This window comes from Globicephala melas, chromosome 5 (genome assembly GCF_963455315.2).
Source record: "Globicephala melas chromosome 5, mGloMel1.2, whole genome shotgun sequence".
NCBI lineage: Eukaryota > Metazoa > Chordata > Mammalia > Artiodactyla > Delphinidae > Globicephala > Globicephala melas.
Window position 1 is genome coordinate 86286900 of NC_083318.1, and position 25104 is coordinate 86312003.

The 25104-nt window shown below is 34.7% G+C and overlaps 1 protein-coding gene across 1 annotated transcript; it reads right to left on the reverse strand.

Annotated features, from left to right (window-relative positions):
• Positions 1–302: 302 nt before the first annotated feature.
• Positions 303–13391, reverse strand: SULT1B1 (sulfotransferase family 1B member 1). The gene is made up of 7 exons (XM_030880733.2): positions 13244–13391; positions 12835–12963; positions 9121–9218; positions 7237–7363; positions 6506–6600; positions 4198–4378; positions 303–415 (listed from the first exon to the last, which is right to left on the reverse strand). Exons 1-7 carry the CDS (start codon positions 13389–13391, stop codon positions 303–305), a joined length of 891 nt encoding a protein of 296 aa, XP_030736593.1.
• Between the last annotated feature and the right edge of the window lie 11713 nt (positions 13392–25104).

The following is a 25104-nucleotide window of genomic DNA, read 5'->3' on the forward strand; positions in this document are numbered from 1 at the left end:
GAGTAGAACTTCATTTTAAACCACAGTATATGGAGATTGAGTAGGAAACTTTCTCTCTTGTCAGTACTACTCTAGGAAAAGGCAGGAATAGTGTACAAAAAGGTAACAGTTTGTCCTAATCTTAGGGAATTTGGAAGCTTGGTGAGTGGGGACTTGATTAACAACACTGAAAAATCAAAGTTTTAAAAGCACATTTTTTCCCCTTTATAAAACCATTCAATTGCCCAAATCAAGTCATAACTGTCCCTGTTTCAACACACTGCAGGTCAGACTTCTCTCTTCAAATTTTCAGTTTAGGCTCTTTAAATCTCTGTGCGGAAATGAAGTTCAGTTTCAGACATTTCCTTCTTATAAATGGCATCAAATTTCTCATTTTGGGCGACAGTGAAGTAATTCTTCCAGTCACCTGTAATCCCTAAAAATTACAAATAAGAAAACATATGAATGAATAAAATATTTTCATTATGAAGGAAAAGCTAATGTATACCAAAAGAAAAGATTTGTAATCTCAGTAGTGGGATTGCTGGGTCGTATGGTAGTTCTATTTTTAGTTTTTTAAGGAATCTCCATACTGTTCTCCATAGTGGCTATATCAATTTACATTCCCACCAAGTACAAGAGGGTTCCCTTTTCTCCACCTCATCTCCAGAATTTATTGTTTGTAGATTTTTTGATGATGGCCATTCTGACTGGTGTGAGGTGATACCTCATTGTAGTTTTGATTTACATTTCTCTAATGATTAGTGATGTTGAGCATCCTTTCATGTGTTTGTTGGAAATATGTATATCTTCTTTGGAGAAATGTCTATTTAGGTCTTCTGCCCATTTTTGGATTGGGTTGTTTGTTTTTTTGATATTGAGCTGCTTGTAAATTTTGGAGATTAATCCTCTGTCAGTTGCTTTGTTTGCAAATATTTTCTCCCATTCTGAGGGTTGTCTTTTCATCTTGGTTATGGTTTCCTTTGCTGTGCAAAAGCTTTGAAGTTTCATTAAGTCCCATTTGTTTATTTTTGTTTTTATTTCTATTTCTCTAGTAGGTGGGTCAAAAAGGATCTTGCTGTGATTTATGTCATAGAGTGTTCTGCCTATGTTTTCCTCTAAGAGTTTTATAGTGTGTGGCCTTACATTTAGGTCTTTAATCCATTTTGAGTTTATTTTGTGTATGGTGTTAGGAAGTGTTCTAATTTCATTCTTTTACATGTAGCTGTCCAGTTTTTCCAGCACCTCTTATTGAAGAGGCTGTCTTTTCTCCATTATATATTCTTGCCTCCTTTATCAAAAATAAGGTGCAGAGTCTGGCTTTTAAAAATACATAAGAAAGATTAATTTTCTTGTCTAAATTTATGGGCTGTACAATAGTTTCCTAAAAGAGATTCTTTTAGTGTTTCTAATTGTCCTAGGTCATGGGGTTACCACTGGCCACTGGATCAATGGTCAGGGAGTATTCTATTTCATGAGTTACTTTTGGAAACTGTACAAAGACCTGGTCAAGAGCACAGTCAAACCATGAAACAGAAAGCTGATAAGTATCATTTCACAAAAATAATAAATGAGGATGTTATGATATTTGGATGATATTTGTGTTTCCTGAATTCACTAGATATATCTTATTTTAATTTTAGAGGAGAAGAATAGCATTAAAATCAAACACATAAAATCCCTGAACCATTTTTACAAAGGTGAAACTGTTGGGATATAAATTTACATTTAATCTTTTATACTGGATGCTTAAAAATATATATTTGGAAAATTAATAAATTTTTAATGTACTGCTAATGGGTTTGGAGGAAAACATTAATTTTGCAAATTTTAATATTAAATATAATAGTGTTGAATTTCAAGCCTTATTAACCCATGATTGCTTCATGAAGATTTAAAACCCTTTTAATGAAAAATATCCCCATAGACAAGGTTGTTTCCCTGGTTTTTTACTTTATTCTGTTTTCACCAAATGATAATAGTTCTTTGGAATGTATGTGAGGGTAGTGCATATCTGGGATAGTACACCTCTAAAGATGTCACTGAAAAGAGAAAGTGCATATTTAAACAATAAAGAGTCATATATAAAGTAGTCTAATAATCTTCTATTTTGAGTATAAATACTATATACACAAACACATTTGCTTCACAAGAGTGAGGGAAGTATAAAAATTTTTTTGATAAAATAAATTCTTGCCAAATCTCAGGGTTTTCTGTTTTGTTGCTGTTTGGGACATAGGCATAAACATTGGGCATTATCTATCCTCTCCCTAACATCGTTACTATTGTGTGACTAAATTTTGAATTTGATTTATCCAGCGTGGACTCCTTCAAGACTGAAGACCAAACTATGCTTGGCCCTTTGTCCATTCTTCACTTTTGAGCCCTTTTCAATATTCATTACATGCATGCCTCTTGTATTATATTATGAGCTTCTTGAGGTAGATGTACATGTCATTTATATTCTAGAGAATATGAGCTGCATATAGGTGTTCATGAAGAGCTTTTCATAAATATTAACTAATGAATAAAGGGTATTCTTTAAGTGTTATTGAATGCATGAATGAATAAATGAATAGATGAATCTTGAACTATTAGATTAGAACATATTAGACTAATATGACTTGCTACTTTTGTGTATATCATTTTTGGTCAGAAAAAATATAGTAAATGCTTATATATCTTTTCCCAAAATCCTCCCCCAAAACTTGTGCTATAGGTGTTATTCCTTTCTTCATTTTGTCAGTGATGTAACCGAAACTGTGGCAGATTTATTAATATATGCAAAGTCAAAGGTTCAGTGAGTGGCATAGCCTCGATAAATCCCAGAGCAATCTCACCACAAAGGTTATGTTCTTCACTACTCCCAGAGGGGATGTAAAGACTATCTCTCTCATATACCCTTTTCCTTTGAAGTTGGTGAAAGCATGGAATCCACATACTGAGCTTATCTCATCTATCTTTATACCCTAATGAGATATCATTGGATCATATCAATTTTCATACGACTGGGGATAAAACTCTCCTGGAAGTTACATTCAATGGTCTGGCATAATGAAAATTTGCCTTGTTTAATTAAAGACGTTTTTTGTCTCTGTTTCTTCCACAAGAAAAACATGTGTGTGTGTTATGTGTGTGTTGTGCATTTATCAGTCTTATTTGTTCAAACTTGTAATGCACCATTTACAATGAAAAATTTGCCTTGCCCTCTTATACCACAGATTATTTTTTAAGTGCAGTGTTTTTGAAAATTAAAAGAAAAACATAATTTAGTGTTTTTAGTATAGGACTACACTAAGGTACAGAGAAAACTGTGTTAGAAATATCTGTAATCATATAACTCTTTCAAAATTGAGGGTTTTGATCCACATGTTCATATGCACAATATATTCCTAGGGTTATGTTTACTTCCCGGCACACCAGCTGAAATTTTATCTTTTTCTCTCCAATCCAGTAAAGGACATTGAAAAGAAAGGTGGCAAGACTAGGTGGATAACTTCTCAAATTTTAGTTAATAATCTGTTAAATGCATTATTTTTATCATTAATAACACATTTTTGACACAAGCCATATACAATAAACCATAATATACAGTATTTGCCTTAATGGAAATAGAGCTGTATTTTGACAGTGAATGTCATATTTCTCTATTGTCATTTTCTTAAGTTAATTTTAGATTCCATGTTTTCCTATAATTCAGACAGTATTTTTAGGGAGGAAAAACTTCCCATATGGTAAAAAAATGTTATTACTCTTGGTGAATCCTTCTTAACAAAATGACCACTGCTTTCTAAATGATAAGGGGTCTTTAAAGAAGATGGTACTGTGTTGAGTGACATTAGTTTATTACTGGGGAGGAGAAGGAGGCCTATGACAATTTAAACAAAGATTTAAGATTTAGTAATAAAAAATTTGGAATGACTCACATCAGAATTGACAAAACCACTCCCTTTTAGCAGGGTAGTAAATAGAAGGAGAAATATGTATCAAGTACTCAAGATATTTTAATAACGTGTTTACATGCATTATTTCCTTTAATAATTTCTAATCTAATTCAGCAACTTTTGTGGTAGGTATTTTTAGTGTCCTTATTTTACAGATGAAGAAATTGATGCCAAAATTGGCTAAGTAACTTGATAGAGATTACAAAGCTAATCCTCACTTCAGAGTAATTCATAAGAAAGCAAAAAGGAAAATTAAACTCAGCAAAATATTAACCTTTGCGCATAAAAGAGGATTTACTGTGATCCATCACTGTACTTGGTAGATGTGTATAATTCACCAGAGGGTTGTCCTTCATCATTTCAAAGGAGGTATGATGGATGATCTTATCCAAGATCTCATCATTCAGGTTCTTCTCTAGAAATCTAACAATCTTCTTGATTTCTTTCTTTGGATTCTATCAGTGGGTAAAGAGACATATGCTAGAAAATGGTACACAATAACTCATTAACATAATGTGAAAAAAATCATAAAAATGAGAAAAATCAACAATTTATGTTTAGTAAAAGTAGAATGGAATATTTTGTTTGTACTAAATCTTATATTTTTAGTTTTCATTCAAAGTACAATAACAATAAATCTTGGCCTAAATATTAACAGTATTTAGAGAAAAAGATTATAGTAATGATTTTAAGCTCAATTTGTGATCAGATTTGAAATGTAAATGTTTTAGGGACCTAGTATCTTTGTTCCTTCTGCCATTATTTTTCTGTTCTTCATCAAAATTGCTTTCTTATTCTTAATAATAATATTTAAAAACAAAAATAATAAATTCAGGGAAAACTTCAGGTATTTTTTAAAGTGTGAATACTGATCAAATCTTGCTTGGATGTAAATTATTAAAAACAAACTCCAATGAAGTTGCAAAGATATCAAGACCTAAATTATTCATTGGTCTTTGAGAATAAGAAGAAAAAAATCTGAGAGATAAATCATTTTTTCAGATTCTAATGACATAAACTTAATATTTATAACTTTTTAGGAAGCTAAGTTAAAATCTACATAGATATATCTAGAAAGATTTTGAGGGGGTAACATCTAAGCTGAGTTTAGAAAGATGAGTCAGAATTTACCAAGATGCAGTCTGCTGAGTGGTTGGAGAGTGAATTCCCAGCAGGGAAAATAGTTAAAATTCTTGGAGGTATAGGTTCTCACAGTGTGTTCAAGGGAGAAAAAAAGCAAAGTGGTTGCAGTTAGAGCTGAGTTGTTTATAGGAGTGGGAGAGGCTATGAATCAAGAAAGATGAATTGGGGTAAAATTGAGAACATCCTTGGATGTCCTGCTGAAGGATTTGGACTGTATCTGATATGTAGTAGGGAAGCAACAGCATTTAATAATATGTCTTATTAACTCTCTGTGTGTTTATGTATGTGTGTGTGTGTGTGGTGAATGTATGTGCATGTGTATTTTTTTTTGCAATCTCAGTTTGTTGTCTTTTTTTTTTTTTTTTCTGTACACGGGCCTCTCACTGTTGTGGCCTCTCCCGTTGCGGAGCACAGGCTCCGGACGCGCAGGCTCAGCAGCAATGGCTCACGGGCCCAGCCGCTCCGCGGCATGTGGGATCTTCCCGGATCGGGGCACGAACCTGCGTCCCCTGAATCGGTAGGCAGACTCTCAACCACTGCACCACCAGGGAAGCCCTGTTGTCTTTTTTTTTTTTTAATATCTTTATTGGAGTATAATTGCTTTACAATAGTGTGTTAATTTCTGCTGTATAACAAAGTGAATCAGCTATACATATACATATATCCCCATATCCCCTCCCTCTTGCTTCTCCTTCCCACCCTCCCTATCCCACCCCTCTAGGTGGTCACAAAGCACCGAGCTGATGTAAAGGAGAAGGACACATTTGAAAGATATAATAGTTAGAGCATGTGAAACAATGGGATGTTCAGGATATAGTGGAACCATATCAGCTACATGAAAGCCAGTGAGGACAATTTACTTTCAAGCTTTGAACTCTGAATGAACAACCAAACATCATTAACCAAAAGAGAGAATAAAGGAAAAGGATTACCTGTTGGAGAGAGAGAAGCAAGACGAGTTTAGTTTTGAACATGTTAAATTTGAGGGTTGTTTTAATAAAAACATGGGTTTGAATTCAGGGTAGAAGTTAAAATGGAGTTTTTGGTGGGTCATTAGTACATAAATAGTTTTGGCAACAGTGGGCTTGGACATGATCATCAAACTATAGCAAAGAGTTCAAAAAGAAAAATGAGTAAGTGATAGAGATTCACAGGAAAACCATGACAGTGTGATAACCAATTAAATGTAGGAGAGAAGTTCGAAAAGAAAAGGTGCTCAAAAGAAACACAATGGTTAAGAAGGATGAGGATAAAAATGTCCCTGATTTCAGTTATTGTCATTAATGACCTTAACCAGATTTGGGTAAGTAGGCAAGGAAAATAGGCAAAGCAATCATGTCATTTTGGACTCCATAGAGTCCAAGTTGAAAAAATATAATAATCCTTTTACCCCAGGATGTAGCTAAAGAATTATCTAGAATGCATTTCTACCATTTTACCTCTTTCATATCTTCATAGAATAAGAAAAGTATTGGGTGTTCTTCCTTTTTCTTCCACCAGCTTTTAACGTGATTAAACCAGGAGCCAAAGGCCACTAAAACCAGAGAAACAGTCTACTTCCATAAGCATTCATCAAATCAAAGATTTGTTTGTGACCAATAAGTCAAAGTGTACAAACATTTTGTGGAATTTAGTACTCAAGGGAACTGAGACTGTAAAGCCAATTTAAACAATTATATACCATCAGCCATTTATGGATGTATAATCAGATTTTAAAAATATTAAGTACAAAAGAAGCATTTCAAATGAAAATACATTGACCTCTAATAGGTTATACTTAGCCTCACACAGAAGAAAACTATTCTTTTATGAAGTACTCAATCAATTATTTACCTAAGTACTATAAATATATCTGTAACAGATTTAACTAATGATTTGGGCAAGTTAAACAATTTCTATTCTGAGCAGGAACTGAGAATGAGTTTTTAGCAACTGAAAAGAGATTCAAGAATATTTTCATTAAGCCAATGTTTAATACCAGGTTTATATGTTGAATGTCATAGTAAAATATTAGATGTATTTGATTTAATTTTTAAATGGTATTTGAATGTACTTGTTACTGATTTGGAAAAATAAGTGTTTTGAAAGGAAAATTCGTACTTGTAATGGTTAATATTATTTTTTAAAATAATTTAAAAATGACATTAATTTTTAGCCAAGGCCATCGTACCATTTCCAGTCAAGAATTTCTCTAGATATTCTCCCCATGTTCCCGGAAGAGGTTGTAAATTATTCATTAAGTCAAAATGGTAAAATGAGACTGCAACATCCTTGGCATTTCGAGCCAGATAAATCATCTGCAGGGAGAGGATGAAAAAAATCAAATACATGATATTTTGTTTAAGAAAAAAAGTAACATATAGTAGGCATGTAAACCAACAGGTTTGAAATCCATGAAATTAAAAACAGGAAAATATTAAGAAAATTAATGAAACAAAAAGCTGGATCTTTTAAAAAAAATCAAGAAAATTGATAAACGTCTAACAAGACTGACAAAATAAATAGAGAAGACACAAATTACTAGTATCAATAAAAAACAGGGGATATCACAACAAATCTTGCAGCTATTAAAAGAAAAATAAGAGTGTGAAAAGATACCAAACATCTTACTTCATCAGGGAAATGCAAATTAAAACAATGAGACACAACTCCATACTTTTTAGAATGGCCAAAATCTAGAACAGTGACAACACTAAACCCTGGTGAGGGTGTGGAACAACAGGAAATCTCATTCATTGCTGGTGGGGGTGCAAAATGGTACTGCTACTTCATAAGACACTTTTTTCTTTCAAAACAAAATATACTTTTACCATATGATCCAGAAATTGCATTACTTGGTATTTACCCAAAGGAGTTGAAAAATAAAGTTCACACAAAAATCTGCAAATGAGTGTTTATACCAGCTTTGTTCATAATTGCCAAAATTTGGAAACAACCATAATGTCCCTCAGTAGGTTACTGGATAAATAAACCCTGGTACCTCCAGTCAATAGACTATTACTCATTACTAACAAGAAATGAGCTATCAAGCCATGAAAAGACATGGAAGAATATTAAAGGCATATTACTAAGTGAAAGAATGCAATCTGAAAAGGCTACGTATGTATGATTCTAACAATATGACATACTGGAAAAGGCAAAACTATGGAGGCAATAAGAAGATCAGTGGTTGCCAGGGTTAAGGGGAGAAAATGAATCAGTGGAGCACAGAGGATTTATAGGGCAGTGAAACTGCACTGTATGGTACTATAATGGTATATACATGTCATCATATATTTGTCCAAACCCATGGAATGTACAACACCAATAGTGAACCCTAAGGTAAATTATGGACTTTGGGTGATAATGATGTGTCCATGTAGGTTCATCAATTGTAACAAATGTATCGCTCTGGTGAGAGGTCAGAGATATTGATGATGGGGAGTCTATGGATATGTGGGAGCAAGGGATATATGGAAAACCTCTTTAACTTCCTCTCAGTTTTCTGTCAAAATAAATTTGCTTTAAAAATAGATAAAATTGCTGTAAAATAAAGTCTGTTAAAAGAAAGAATAAGATGGGAATATTATTAACATTTCACTACAAAACTCAACAACTTAGAATTCCTCACATATCACAAACTAGCAAAAGCCAGATAGATAATCTGAATAGCTTCACAATTATTGGAAAAAAAATGAGTTTTAAATTTAAAAGTTTCCCCGAAGCAAATATCCAGGCTCAAATGTCTCACTGAAGAATTTTACCAAACTATTAAATAAGAATTGATATCCTTATGCTGAGTTTTCAGGGAAGGTCAAACTATATAAGACAGCTGGGAAATAATAGTAGCAATATTGTGCTGAGATAAGGATTTTGTTGCTTCATAACCTTGGAAAACTTGAGCATGTACGTTTAGGCTAAAATGTATTCTTTTAATCGAAACACGTTTTTTTAATGTAGCTCACTTCTCATGGTAACAGATAAACAAAACATTTGAGCAATTACTTTACTTACTATGTGAGTGAAAAAGGGTTAAAAGTCACATTAAAAAATTTACTTGTGGTTTAGAGTATACCTTGCAGTTGTTTTCCCAGAAAGACTTAGGAATGAGATCAATTGGTAGATGTGTCTTCACAAGCCGGGGTGATGGATTCTTCTCTAATTGCTCTATACCTAGGGAAATTTAGTTTGGTTATGGAGATACTAGAGTCTCCAAGGAACCTGCGTTTCTGGATTTTCTTAACCAACTTTTCAAAATATTTTTGACCAGTATATAATGCTGCTAAATTTTGAACCAATCTCAAGCATCATTTATCTGGATTCTAAGAGCCAATATTTTCTAATGGTTAAGAGCTTGGGTTCTGCAGTTAGCCTCTTTGGGCTCAAATCCTAACTTTATCACTCATCATGAAATATCTGAAAGTATCCCAGAGTCTCTAGGCTTCATTTTAACCACCTCCCAAATGACAAGTAATAATACCAACCTTAGCAATTTGGAGTTTTATCATGCCTTTGCATTATTACAAGTAATTACAAAAATGTTTCCTGTATGTAGAGATATTGATAACTGGTAATTCTCATATTGGCTATTGTTATGCAGCAGCTATTGTAGTATAGATGAGATCTTTGTAGAGCATCACCTGTTGTACCTGCATTTTCATTATTTCCTTTATGTGTCATATATATATATATATATTACGCATATAAAAAATGAAATTTTTGTGCAATTTTTAGGTGCTGGCTGAAATTTCTAAAGACATACAACTAATAAGTAATAGAACTTAGTTTCAAATTAAGTCTTTGGTTAAGGGTTATATGAACTTCCTTGTGACAGAAAGTATCCATTTATTTTCTACATGAAGAGCTAGGAAGATCCCAGGGGCCTAGATCAATCTATAAGTGACTTGGCCAGTCTGAGGGCACTTTTGGGGTAAAGGCATACTCAGAGAATTTCTGACATGGACCAGGAAGAGCTGTGATTACCCTTAATTTATGATTTTTTAATGGACTCAGTGGCCTTTATCACTTCCCAGATTTATCTGTTAATGATGTCATCCCATATAGAGTCGTCAGTCCCTAAAATCTCAATTATTCTTGTCTCCTCCTTCAGGTTTCACATCCAGTCAATCTTACAGTCCTGTACATTTTTTCACAATATTACTTACACCCAGTCTAACCTCTAGATTACCTGTTAATCCTATATATATCATCTTCACATATTTTGCATACAAAGGCACACCTGCCCCAAATTGTATGACTCACTCATTCAAAGCAATCCTATGCTTCAATTGTTCACAAAATTAACTACATATGTTTAAAAGCCACTCAGTTGCAAATAAGTCATCCTTTTTAAATGTTCTATACAGCCCATATTTTGTCTCACAGTTTATGTTTATTTATTTGTTTATTGTCAGTTCCCATGCCTCTTCCCATCCTCATTCCCAAATGCGCACTGGAATGGAGAGTCCATAAGAGCAGAAGCGTAGCTTGTTATGTTCACCAGTGAATATTCTGTAGAGAACAGTTCATAGCACATGGTGTCAAGAAGAACCCCTTAATATCAATGTAGATAGGGTTGACAGACTTAGGAAATAAAGATGCAAGAATCCCAGTTAAATTTGAACTTCACATAAACAACAGATACCTGTAAGTATCTCCCCTGCAATATCTGAAATATACTAATTAAAAGAAGTATCTATCTGATTTTCAAATTTAATTGGGTATCCTGGATTTTATCTGGAACTATTAATTATACACCTGTAAAATTCCACCAGCTAATTCCTTATGTTTCTACTGACCTGGTAGCTGCAGCTACTTTATCCAGCATATAAAAATGAGAAATCATAATCTTCCACAACTCACTCTGCCTCAGTGTCCATGACTTGAAATTTTATGTGTCTCTTTTATAAAGTTTTCACTATCTGTTCTTCCTCTTCCATCTCTTAACTTCACTGAAAGATTGCTCAACCTCTTCTGTCTTGTGATTGTTTTGCCACATGAGGTCCTTTAAATGAACCCTTTACATACTTAAATGTGAATGTTGGGAATATGTAATGACATCACAAATATACACATTCAGGTTGCAGAGGAAATCTGAGTGTCAGTTTACTCTCCTTTACCTGCCAAATCTCACCTACTCACTCTCTGGTGATGCTACACAGCCTCACGTCCCATCCCCAACCTCTGTCTCTCACCAGTAATCTCTGGCTCCCCTGTCCCTGATTACTTTGATTCTATCACTTTTTCATTTCATACTTTTCTATGGTTCTGGAGTCTTAACTCACTCGATTGGTTGCTTGTCCCAGAATAATCCTTTAGTTTCAAGCTTTAGCATTTGCTCTCTGACTTCAGGCAACCACACAGAGGGAATCATATACCCTCTCAGCTGGTCCTTCTCTGCCTGTGGAAGTAACTAGCTCCAGTAGGGGAGATAATTTGAATTCTGATGTTTACATTGATAGACATTCACCACCATAATACTGTCTTTTTATCCCAGGTTTCTAGCAGCATTTGAAAGCTAGCCCTCGCTTTTTGAACCCTTCTCAATTGCTTACATGATACCCTACTCTGCTGATTCTCTCTTAGCTCACTGAGTATTTCTTAAGAATTACAAGCCCTGCATGATCTGTCCCTGCCCCGTCTCCAATTGTTTTGCCTCTCACTTTTCCGTTCTCTCATTGTTGTTGTTGTTGGTGGTGGTGGTTGATTTTTTAGTCCCTGGACTACACCTAGGTCTTTTCTGCATCTAGGCCCCCATACCTAATACTTCATCTTCCTGAAATATGCTTTCTCTAGCACTGTGCAAAGCTTTAGGTCTCCATTCAGAGCCGATATCCCTAACTAACCAATCTAAAGTAAAGTTTGCTGATGTTCCCTTTCGTAGAGCCCTATTCTCTGGATATGTTAGGCTAACAATATTCGTATATTGCTAGTTTCTTTACTTATTTAATGTCACAATGTTATTGTAAGCTACTTGGAGATAGGATATCTAATTTTCTGACTTTTTAAAAATAGATTTAATTAATTAATTTATTTATTTATTTATTGGCTGCGTTGGGTCTTCCGTTGCTGTGTGCAGGCTTTCTCTAGTTGCCATGAACAGGAGCTACTCTTCGTTGCAGTGTGAGAGCTTCTCATTGCAGTGGCTTCTCTTGTTGCAGAGCATAGGCTCTAGAGTGCAGGCTCAGTAGTTGTGGTGCACAGGCTTAGTTGCTCTGCGGCATGTGGGATCTTCCCAGGCCAGGGCTCAAACCCGTGTCCCCTGCATTGGCAGGCAGATTCTTAACCACTGTGACACCAGGGAAGCCCCTACTGATCATTTTTTATCTAGTCCATAGAACAGTGCACAGTTATTTAGAAGAACTCAGTAAATATTTGTGCAATGAAAAATGAATTGTATTAATAATAAATTTTATGTTTTATGAGACATTGGTACTTCTTATTTATTTAATTACAGCAATGTTCTAAATTAAGAAATTACTGTTCTAATCTGCCAAATTTTATACAACAAAATTCAGTAAAAGATAACAAATGGTTTTTTTATCAATGAGATTTTTAGTTGTTTTCCATAACAAAATTATTTTATCTTTGATTAGCATACCTGGATGTGCATGCAATGGACTAAGCTACAGTTTCTCTGTATGCCTTGCTTATTGTACTGCTTGCAAAACTTCCATTTTATGTTACCAAATATACTCCATTTTCCTTGAATGGACATCACAAATACAGTGTTTAATATGTGATGTAAATACTACTACAAAATTATAAATTCTGGGTGATTTAAAATTACCTGAAGTCCCCAGTCCAGGAAGAGCCATTTCCAACATTGGAACTTTCACAGTTATAACATCTCGCTTACAGTTTTCAACATCTCCATCATTTAGAACCATGTCCAAAATTTCACTAACCCAAGTGGTACCTGTGGCAAAAGACAACATTTTTATTACCTTCACCTGAATCTGGGGGCAAAAAGTCCCAGTTGGAAGCCTGCCACCTTAATATATTATCTTAGAAAATTAATTCTGCAGAGTTTCTCTTTCTATGCCCCAAATGTCCATTTTAATATCCTCAAAGTAGATGGCTAGACGACTTTTAGGAATACTAATTTTATTTAGGATGTTAGCGATTTTGTAGAGAAGCTAATTTTCAGGGAACAAAAGCTGAAGTCAGACGTGCATTTGTCAGGCCACAAAACTCACCTGATTTGGGGTAAGTGGCTATCACAATGTCATCTGGCCTGCTTTGGAACTGTTCAATCTTTTCCCAGTTGTTTGCAAAAGCATAGGTGATGGGACAGCCATGGACTATCTTCAGATTTTTTCTCAGGACATCTTTTTGGGAAGTCATCTTTGTTCCAGACTGTAAAAATACTTAATTGAATACTTAAGAATAATCAAATCATGGAGGGAAAAAGAGGGTAAAAATAAGAAACTGAGTAACTAATGTTATTAAGACACTGCAACTTGACAGTAAAATTGGCCTTTAACACACTGAGCACAAGAGATCTAAATACAAAGGGCATTTTTATGGGTGTACAGCTGTAGACTGCAAGAGCAGCAGCTGGCTCAGTGACAAGCAGATCAAAGGTCTTTAATGGAAGCTTTGGAAAGAAATAGAACTGCACATTTTACTTTGAATTAAAAATCCCACTTCACAGAAATATGCTAAAAAATATCTGGACCTAAAGCAAAATAAATCTGTCAGTCATTGTTATACTCCAGTTGTACCTCATTTTTTCTCACAGGAAACCTGTTGTGTTTCTCACCTTGATTCTTCTGAGTATAATGAATTTGTTTTCTCTGTCTGCTTCTAAGATCCTCTTTTTTTATCACTGGTTTTGAGCAACTAAATTATGATGTGCCTTGGTGTGGTTATTTTCATGTGTTTGTTGTTGTGTGCCTATGCTTCACGTTTATTGAACTTCTCTGAATTGTGTTGACAGTCATCATTTCTTCCAAAATTTTTTTTTTTAATTTCTCTCTCTTTTTCTGAGAACCCAGGCTACATAAAGTTGTTCACAGCTCACTGAAGCTCTATTCATTTTGTAAAATCTTTTTTGTCTCTCAATTTGGATAACTTCTATGGCTATATTTCTTCATGTTCACTAAATTTTTCTTCTGAAATGTGTAATCTGATGTTAATACCATCCAATGAATGTTTTTCTCAGACGTAGTTTTCATCTCTAGAAGATCATTTTGGGCATGATTTTACTTTTTCTGTCTCAACTTTTTGAGCATATTGAATATAGCTATAATGACTATTTTAATATCTTTTTTTTTGCTAATTCTAACATCTGTGTGAGTTCTAGATTGTTTTCAGTTAACTAATTTTTCCCTTACCTATGGTTGCCTTCTTCGGCTAGTTTGCCTGCCTGATATTTTTTATTGGCTGTCTGGTGGTGTACCTGGGTTTTCCTCCCTAAGCTGTGGCCCAGAAATTCTCTCATGACAGTAAGCTGGGGAAACTGTAGGGCTCATTTTGTTTGTTTCCTATCCACTATCATTCATTTTGATTGTTTCACACAAGGGGGAAAATTTAGTTTCTGTTACTCTATTTTGCTTAGAAGCTATGATGATTAATTTTATGTGTCAATTTGCCTGGACCATGAGATGCCCAGATATTTGGTCAAACATTATGCTGGGTGTTTCTGTGAGGATGTTTTGGGATGAGATTAATCTGTAAATGGGTGTATTAAATAAAGCAGATTGCTTTCCCTAATGTAGGTTGGCCTCATTCAGTGAGTTGAAGACCTGAATAGAACAAAAAGTCTGAGTAAGAAGGAATTCTTCCTAGCTGATGGCCTTTGAACTGTAACATCAGCTTTTTTTCCTGCATTCAGGCTGGAACTAAAACATTGACTTCTCCTGGGTCTGAAGCCTGGCAGGTTTTGAACTGGAACTATACCATTAGCTCTCCTTGTTCTTAGGCATTCAGACTCAAACTGGAACTAAATCATCCGCTATTCTGGGTCTCCAGCTTGCCAATTCATCCTGCACATCTTGGGACCTATCAGCCTCTAAGATTATCTAAGCCAATTATGTATAGTAAATCTCTTTATGTGTATATATATATAATATAAAAATTGCTATGCATGTTCTTTAATTAATAAACTATCCTTATCATAATAATCCTAATAATGCTAACCCTGAATTAGAATCTTATTGATCTGTTAATCTATTCAAAACATTTTGGGTCTTGAGAGACTGTATTAGTCAGGGTTCTCAAGAGAAACAGAATCAATTACATATATATATGTATATATATATATATATATGTATGGAGAGAGAGAGAGAGAAAGAGGGAGGGAATTTATTATAAGGAATTGGCTCACGTGATTATGGATGCAGACAAATCCAAAGATATGCAGTTATCCCAGGCTGGAGAACCAGGATAGCCAATGGTGTAGTCCTCTTCTGAAGGCTGGCAGGCTTGACATCCAGGAAGAACTAATATTTCAGTTTAAGTGTGAAGGTAGGAAAAACAATGTCCCAGCTCAAAGACAGCCAGGCAGGAGGGATTCTCCCTTACTCCCAGAGGGCCCTCCTTTTTATGTGATTCAGGTCTTCAGCTGAGTGGTTGAGGCCTGTCCACACCAGGGAGGGCAGTCTGTTTTACATAGTCTACCAATTCAAATGTTAATTTCACCCCAAAATACACTAACAGACACAGCTAGAATAATGTTTGACCAAATATCTGGGCTCACTGTGAGCCAATCACGTTGACACACGGAACTGACCATCACATAGAGCTACTCATTATTTATTTTTTCCACTTCATTTTCACTGAACTTTGTAAGTGAAACTGTAGTCTTGCTCTTCCTAATGTGTTTCTCATTTTACAACCCTCTTTCTGCCCCCATGGAATGTAAACATCTCAGAAATAGAAGGAAATGCAGAATGTATAAGTTATAGGATCCATCATAATCTATTTTTCCATTTATTTCTGAGAATCTGTCAATCAATAATAATAGATAATGTATACAACAGATAAATAGAATTTGAATTAACAAGCTAAATTACACCTCTGATTGACATATTAATTGATACATATATTCTTTTATCAGGCAATTTTTTTTTTTTTCTTTGTGGTACGCGGGCCTCTCACTGTTGCGGCCTCTCCCGTCGCGGAGCACAGGCTCCGGACGCGCAGGCTCAGCGGCCATGGCTCACGGGCCCAGCCGCTCCGCGGTATGTGGGATGTTCCCGGACCAGGGCACGAACCCGTGTCCCCTGCATTGGCAGGCAGACTCTCAACCACTGCGCCACCAGGGAAGCCCTATCAGGCAAATATTTTGTGTAATTCGGTGATTCCAAATTCTTTGAGGGTGCTTTAAACAGTGATTGCACTTATTAAGCTTTCAGTAGTAACTTGTGTAATGGGAACCACAAACAAAATCACTAATATAAAAGCTAGCTGTAATTTAAACTCATATGCCTAAAATTGATTTGTATAGAAAAAGTTATGCTTTAGATTAGGAAAAATATGCTGGTGTTACAGACTAGTGTTTTAGAGATAACTTCTCTACACCCTACTAGCCCCCATCCTCTAGCCCCTTAAAAAAGTCTAGAAGAGAGAAATCTGGACAAACATTTCTTCATTTTACGTTATAAGACATGAATTATATGTCATATTTTATATCTTATAATTAACAGGTATACTTACAACAATAGTGTGTCTTTAAGTTTTCCCAATAAAAGTTGTTATTAAAGAATGGATTTTTCTTAAAATATACGGCATCTTATGCTAGAAATACAGTTCAAATCATTTGAATTTTGCATCTTCATTACTGCTCATAGAATAAAGGAGTTGGGGCCTCGGAAGCTTAGAAAAGTGTATATTAATGAAAGAGCAGAGTCTCAGCAGAGAGTAGACACAAACATGTTTACAGCAGGCAAGATCCTAAGAAACGGATGCCAGTGAGAGCTGAGTAGACTGGGCATTTGGGGAAAATTCTATTAAATATTCCATATTAAATTGTTGCCTTTTCTATGCTTCTCAATTATCCTTTATTTTTGGTAAAATATCTGGCTGATTTCATGGTCCCTTGTTAGTGCAGGGGCAGGTTCTAGTAGAAAAAATTCGCCATCCTGAATTACTGTGGATCATGTCAGCAGCCTCAAGAAGGAAATAAATAATGTGGTTGGTCAAGAACTCAGCAGAGCAGGAAGTGGCAAGAAGTGAAACAGTATGTAAACACTGTGTTTGGAATAAAGTAGGTATTAAATGAACTGAATAAATGAATGAATGATGAGACCTACACTTCCCATCCAGAATCTTCTAAGATCTTGGGGACAGTGTAACTTCCGAGTTTGGATATAAAGAATGAGTGATGGCAGAAATCAACATAGTATATTCAGATATTAGATTTTTATTTCACATAGTAAATGAGATGGTTTTCCTTGAAACATTTTATTCTATTAATTTCTTAGCAAATTGTTTTTTCCAGATTATGTAAATGTAAATATCAAATCCAGACCTCATTTGAACACTTGTATATTCTGAATTAATTGAGGAAAATAAGTGAGGCTCTCTTTTTCTTCTTTGGCTCTAGAATATAAAATTTAGGAGGACTATAAGTCCACTTACCAACTCATATTAAACATACAGATTGTTATGGGAAAGCAAGTGAGTATTGAGGACACAGATGTATTTTCCATAGTGTCTGCTATAAATCATATAGACAAATTTTTTCCCCACACAGTAGGTGGTTAACATTATGTTATACATTTATAACATCATTCCTAGCTCCATTTCATGTCTTAAAGTTTTCATTTCTTCATTTTAATTTGACTTGTACTATTATTTTATATTATATAATTGATTCATAATTGCTATTTAAATACAGTCCATGTACAAGCACCATGTACTATTGTCATCATTTGACAGCTTGTTAGAAATGCAGACTCTCAGGCTCCAATCCAGAATCAAAACCTATATTTCAATAAAATCCCCAAGTAATTTATACTCATAAGAAAATTTGGGAAGCATGATTTTAAAACACCTTTAATCTACTCTCTGACAATATAAGATGTATATAAATGATTTATCAAAATGAATTAAGTTTCTTCCAGAAAATAGTGTTTATTGTGTTTAATATATATTATCTCTAATCATTACCCACCCTGACAATAAGTTTTACTTTCATTTTACAGATTGAGATTAGGAAACAGAGTTTCAGAGAGTCTGCTCAGACACACAGCAAGTGAGTGTGTGTCTCAAAAATAGAGTTCAGTTTCCCCAGCTCTGCTCACTTGGTCATACTGCATGTCTACATGGATGGACCTGACTAGAGTCAAAGATGTTCCTAATTGTAGGGAAATTTTTTTTGACAAAGCAAACTTTGCTCTGACATAAAACTTTAACTCCTCATGCTGCAAAAATGTTGTCAGAGAAGGATGGATATGAGTAACAAGATGATCGTGAATACATACGAATCACATCTGGGAAGTGGGTGTAACCAATTCAAGAATGTTGGAGTAGCAGTCTTGAATTAACATTGCTTCATCACGACCAGTGGATGATGATGAGCTTAGAATTATATGAGAAGATAGATTCAGGGAAGAGGGCCCAAAGACATAAGATAACTAATGTTACTGAGTTTATGAGTGATACTTACTTTAAAATATAAAAGTCGGTTCCTAAAAGTCTTTATGGTTTATGAGTGATATTTACTTTAAAATATAAAAATCATTTCCTAAAACTCTTTTAAATCTTACCATAAAGTAACAAAAAATTTTATGTGGTTATATAAATTTTATGTGGTCTACATGATACTACAAATCTTCCTAGTTAAGTTGAGCCATAAGCTAAAAAATAAAATGTCTAAAATTGACTTTAAAAAAATTAATAGAATAAAAAGGAAAATGGGAAACAATGCCCCTCTTAGGAGAAAGTAACTGAGTCATCTGACACTAAAGGTGAATGGTTCTTTTAATGGGAAAAGAATATTTCTTCCATTTGTTTCACCCTAACAAAGTACAGTTCTACTTGGTCTACATCAAACTCCAGCTACTGAAATAAATGAATTAAATAATATGTTCTGTATTGTGGAGTGTACCTTAACGTGGTGTGTATCTGTGTGTATGTGCACATGTGTATATAGGGATGAAGGGGAGATGGGAGCAGAGAAGTGAGAACTTGGAGTGGACTCCTTTTTCGCTTATGAGGCTTACAGTTTTATGAGAAGACCCTCAATCCTGGCATGCTTCACAAGAGTCCCATTAAACCCAGAAAAATAAAAGGGATCACTGAAAGCCTGAGATTCTGCAAAACATAACAGGAAACACTGAGTTTCCCATGGGAAAATTGCAATTAGGCAAAAACATCCCAATGATAAACATGTGTTCAAAATGGAAACCATTCAAGGAGCCCAATGCACTGTGGATGCAAGATCAAAACTTAGAGAAAAGAGATTTAAAAAGAAAACTTTACCTCACAATTTAATCTCTTTTTCAGTTTTCGTTTTCAGTCGGTGGTGCAGTTGCGGAAAGGAACACAGCGTACTGGTGGTAGTCCTGAAGGGCAGGGCAAGGTGCACTCAGGGAGGCTCACTCCTGTCTCTGGGAAAAAAATGTTTAAGGATATGATCTGAATGTTGTAGTCAGTGACTTCACAGGCAGTTAAGATATAAAAATTTTGAACTACACACACAGAGACAGGGCCTGCTGCTTCCACTGCTGGAAGAGCCAGTAATCCCTGAGAAGGAAATGAATCAGGGTGGTGGCCAAAAGTAAGCAAAGTCAGAGATTAGCTAGATTTAAAGGTTTCCACATGGCTTCAAAGAGTTTGAGAGAAATGCAAAGGGAAAGAACTTGAACTGTCAGTAGATGGAAGTCTGTTGTTTCTTTACAACTTATAAGAATGTCTTGTAATAATTTTGATCATGATGAAAAGTTGTTTGTATATGTGTGTGTTTTCATCTGAAAGAAACATGAGTTTCCAATATCATGAAAAGAGCAAAGATATACAAACATATACTGAAGATAAAATAATTTTGGCAGCAGAAATCCAGAGGGTAGAGCTGATGGTTTCAGAATGCAGTTGTTTTCTGTCATGCTAATCATTTCTACGACCTCTCAGCTTTTCTTTTTTTTTTTTAATTCTAAGTCACAAATACACAAAGAAGTTTAGTAGGAGAATAAAGTGGTGATGAGGCTGGAGGGGTTAATGTCCAGCATATCCTTGCCATGCAGAAAAGAGGGCAACATTTTTAGAGGTCTCGATTCTTTTTGTGAGCTGTCCAAATGCTCAACGTTTAAGTATTGGCACCTAACTACATACATGAAACAATATAAACACTTTTGTATGGCACATGCCAAGGAAAGGAATTTGCAAACTTTGGCATAAGGTGTTAATTTCAGGAAAACTATTTAGATGTGCATGGATTGCCTGCAACCCCATTATCAATTAATGCATCAAACTTTGATCAGTATATACTAATTGAAAAACAACCGAAATCAGAGATTCTTGAATTTTAGTGTGTTTTAGAATCATTTTGGAGGCAATGACAAAACACAGATTACTGGGTCCCAATCCACAGTGTTTGTGATTCTGTTGGTCTAAGGTGGAGCCTGAAAATTTGCTATTCCAACATTCTGAGATGATGCTGATGCTACTGGTTTGAGGACCATTTTTTGAGAACAATGAATGAAAATTCACTCTTGTTTTAAAACATGTATTAATATTCTATGCTTCATTCATTCATTTATCTATCTATTCATTTATTTAGTCACCAGATCTATCATGTCCCAGGACACTACACTACGAAAAAAAAGAAAGGCATTGTGTTTGCCTTGCTGATTTATAAATAAATTGATTAATTGAAGGAATTCTCAATCTGTTGATAGCTCAAATTTTCCCCTTGAGATTCAAAGATTTTAAATGATTTGGCTAAGATCCTATAAACAGGTAAAGAATCAGGCTCAGAAAACAACTTGTGACTTCTAAGTCATGTCATGTGGGCTTAAGGAACAAAATAATAGAGCTAAAAGAGAGATTAAGAAAGACAGAAAAGATTCACAATGCATGTATTCTTTTTTCCCTAAAATTAGCCCTGTGTACACATCAACCAGTCTAAACGGAAGTATTTAAGAAGTTTGAATTCTTTCAGTGTCACCGAGTGTCTAATAAAATAAATACGTAAATAAATTCTATGAGAAGTTAAATAAAAATTAGGAAATTATTTTATGGCAGGTGAGAAAGATAAAATTTTAAAGGCACACAAAATCTTAAAATATTTTTTCTTTGTAAAAGTAATATAGTTACAATGCAAAATAATTCCAGAAGATACAGAAAATGTGGATTTAAATTTGTTCTAAATTTCACCCACAGAAAAAACCACTATTAATATTTGGGTATTTGCAGAGTATTCTAAATATTTTTACACAAATTTGTCCCCCCAAAATGGTATGTTATACATACCAGTTTTATGTTGAATTTCACTATTAAGAAAAATATTTCATACTTTGGAAAAAAACTTTTAGAAGCAGAATTGCTAAAACAAAGGTATGTACTTCATTCAATTTAAATTCTCATTAGCGGAATATCAGTGCACCTCTAATCAATCCTAATGACCAACACCTGATATGGCAGATGGTTTAATTTTACCATTGTGGAGCAGTATAATCTTACAGGCAAAAATTGCCACCTCATTATTTTAGTTGGCATTTCTTTAATTACACAGAGCTTGACTTTTTTATGCTTTTCTCATTTAATGATTTTTTAAAGGGGTGGGTAAACTACTGTTAGTTTCTTTTTCAATTTTTTCTATTAAAATGTTTATGTTCTGATAAGTTTGAGAGGTTTTTATATATTAAGGACAGTAATCATTTTTCTTCCATAAGTGGAACAAATATTTCCCCAATTTGCCATTTTAAGTTTATTTATTTTCTTCTCAGGAATTGTGGCATGCAATTTACCTTTGCATAATAGCCTGATATATATTAATAAATTTTAGTTTTTTATTATTTATCTTATAAGAAGATAAGTTCTTTGAAGACAGGGAGTGTGTCTTATGCTTTAAAAATTGCATATGCAAAGCAAATACAAAGAAATGCTGAATATATACGTGATTTTTATGTACACATTTGTGAGGAAAAAAGGCTTCTAAATTTTAGCCATGCATGCTTATAATAACCACAGTGAACTTTATTTTTAACTACATGTTTATAAAAATTATATCTTCAAATTGTGAACCTAGTAATACTGAATAAATGTTCTAAATTTTTGAAAGAGTAAGTTTAAAAATGAAAGTGAGAAAAAACATTGAAACTGGACATTTTGTTTTTGTGATATATAACTCAAGGCAAAAGTGATGACAGTTTTTCTCAGATTATGATGCTTTCCCTAGTTCTCTTTTTATGTTTTAAGGACATTTTATTTTTCTTATCTAAGAGTATCTGATTTAATATCCTAATATTTATCAATATTCTCCAAATTTCATTTTTCTTATACCAGTGGTATCTGCATATATAATAGTTTTCTAGTTACCCTTCTTAAGAATGTGTGAGTCCAAAGGAGAAGCTAACCTTTTTTGAAACTACTTGCTTGTCTGTAAACTCCTGAGGGCAAGGCTGTCTTTTCCCTCCTGTGATAGAAATAATGGTAAGAGCCACTTCCTTGAAATTCTTTGTGTCATCATAGCTCATTTACATAAGAAAGCAGGGATTAGTGTAAAGATCAATCTATTTCCCTTCTGAAAATAGGTTACACGGATGTTTTCTTCCTCACTTCCCTATTCAGAACTGGAAAATCCCTCATCTGAATATTGATATTCTTATACACCTTGGTCATATTTAATGAAGAAGAAGGATGGTAACAGTGGAGGGGTATTATTGGATAAAGAAATATTCACAAGAAACACAAAAATTTATTGACATTGGAAAATGTCAATGAAATGAAATGAAAATATCCAAAAGTGAGCTTGCAGAATCCAGATTTATTTCCTTAGATGTCTTCAAAAGCTAAGGAATCCACTTATTCAACTTAGTTCAAAGTCCCGTGATGGCAAAGCCTGGAGTTTATTCCTCTTCATAAACGAATTGTCTTTCAAGGTCTCACTTAGGGACATCAGGTTTTATACTTCAGTATGAATATTACCTCCTAGAATTGTAGAGTACACAACAGTCACAACTGTACTTGCTGTTGCTATAGACTAACACTGATCCTGACCCTTAGAATGAACTTGGTAAACGTTTTGATGAATTAAAGGCTTTTAGATTTATGTTGATAATCATAGTTATGTGATATATTAAAAGTTTTTAGTCCTAGGTATAGGAAGCAGATTAATTTTATTTAATCAATTGTGTTTGGTAAATGTCAGCATGTAATTAATCTCACAACTGATTTCTTTGATAATTAATTTGACCCTGTCTGGTAATCAGCCTTCAGAGAGAACATAGTAGAGTGATGAGATCATGAACTTCAATGTCTACAACATAAATGTGAGTTCAAATACAGACTCTCTCTCTTGTTGCTCATTGGGTACACACTATTAAAATGGAAATGAGCATTAAGTAAATTCTCACATACAACTGCCACCAATCAAATATATTCTCTTCTTCCTCAAGAAAGAGAGCTTCATTCGGTTAGGTGAGACAAAGTTCTTGGGTCTGTGAATATGGACATGTATTCTTTTTCCTTTCTTTGCATTGTTTTTTTTTTTTTTTTTTTTGCAGTATGTGGGCCTCTCACTGTTGTGGCCGCTCCCGCTGCGGAGCACACAGGATCCTCCCGGACCGGGGCACGAACCCACGTCCCCTGCATCGGCAGGCGGACCCCCAACCACTGCGCCACCAGGGAAGCCCTCTTTGCATTGTTAATAAAAGTGAGTTTTCAGAACAACAGACAGAGAATGTCTCGGCACCAAAGTTATAATCTTGGGTGCTACAGGAATGCTTACTCTTTTAGCTGCCGAAGAGAAAAGCCCTGTTTGACAGCTGTGGTTTTTGTATATAATACTGGCCTTATCTTGACCCTGGAGAAGGAAATAACAAAGCCTGCTACGTGATGTCCAGTCTTCTTCTTCCCATTTATACACACCCACTCCACCCCCAACACACACACACAACACACAACACACACATGCAAGGAAGGTAAACCCCACTCTTGTTCACCATAACGTTAAAAGAGCTTGAGTTGAAGACATTTCTCCTCTTATTCCAAGGTGGAAGAGAAGAAAGTAGAGACACAAGTTGGTTCCTTCTTTTCTTTTGTAGGCTTGGGAAAGTAGAGGCAGCGAGCAGCTACCTCTAGTGCCCGTACGTTTTTCTGTGGTTCACATTTCTTGAAAAAGAAACAACAAAAGCTCTCTTAAGGAAGTGTGTCTTTAGCCCTAGTCCTCATAAGCTGCCTCAGCAAAGGTAAAAATGATATTTTCTATTAACATGTAATTTATACTTTAATATCCCAACCTTTACCCTGCCATTCCTCCCTCCCTGACCTCTATGGCTTTAGAGATACCCGCCCCATATCTGAACAGCACCCACTCTGAGCCTGATAAATTGTGTGGCTGGGCAGGCGTCCCTACTGAATACATTGCTTTGTATAAGTTTTAAATAAATGAATATTTAATGGTTTGTATTTTAGACTGAGTAGTACTTTTGTGTATATCAACTGAGTCAAAATACTGTATAATAAATTTTTTATTAAAAACATCTTTAGAAATTACGATTTCATAACTAAGTCCTTAGAAGAGTTTTCTGTTTTCTTTTAAGCTCCTATCTTCTAGATTTTTAATAGAAATTGTTTTTACATAAATTGCCATCATTTACTACTTTAGAAGAAGTTATATTGTTAATGCTGTTGAGAATTTTGACTTTCATAGCTGGATGAGGCAAACACATATCAAAGAGTGAGTCATCTTTTTTTTTTGACAGTGCCACGTGACTTGCAGGATCTTAGTTCCCTGACCAAGGATCAAACCTGGCCCCCCAACAGTGAAAGCCCGGAATCCTAACCACTGGACCACCAGGGAATTCCCAAGGGTGACTAGTCTAAAATGGTTGTTTTATGACTATTTGAAATACAAAGCAAATGATTGCTTTTACTTGCATGAAATAAA

Bases quoted from the DNA above. Each gene is read 5' to 3' on its own strand.
- SULT1B1 (XM_030880733.2), bottom strand. From the start codon at position 13,391: ATGACTTCCCAAAAAGATGTCCTGAGAAAAAATCTGAAGATAGTCCAT. The intron at 12,964-13,243 runs GTGAGTTTTGTG...CTTTTGCCACAG, and splicing joins AGCCACTTACCCCAAATCAG to GTACCACTTGGGTTAGTGAA. The intron at 416-4,197 runs GTTAATATTTTG...TGTAATTTTTAG, and splicing joins ATCCTCTTTTATGCGCAAAG to GGATTACAGGTGACTGGAAG.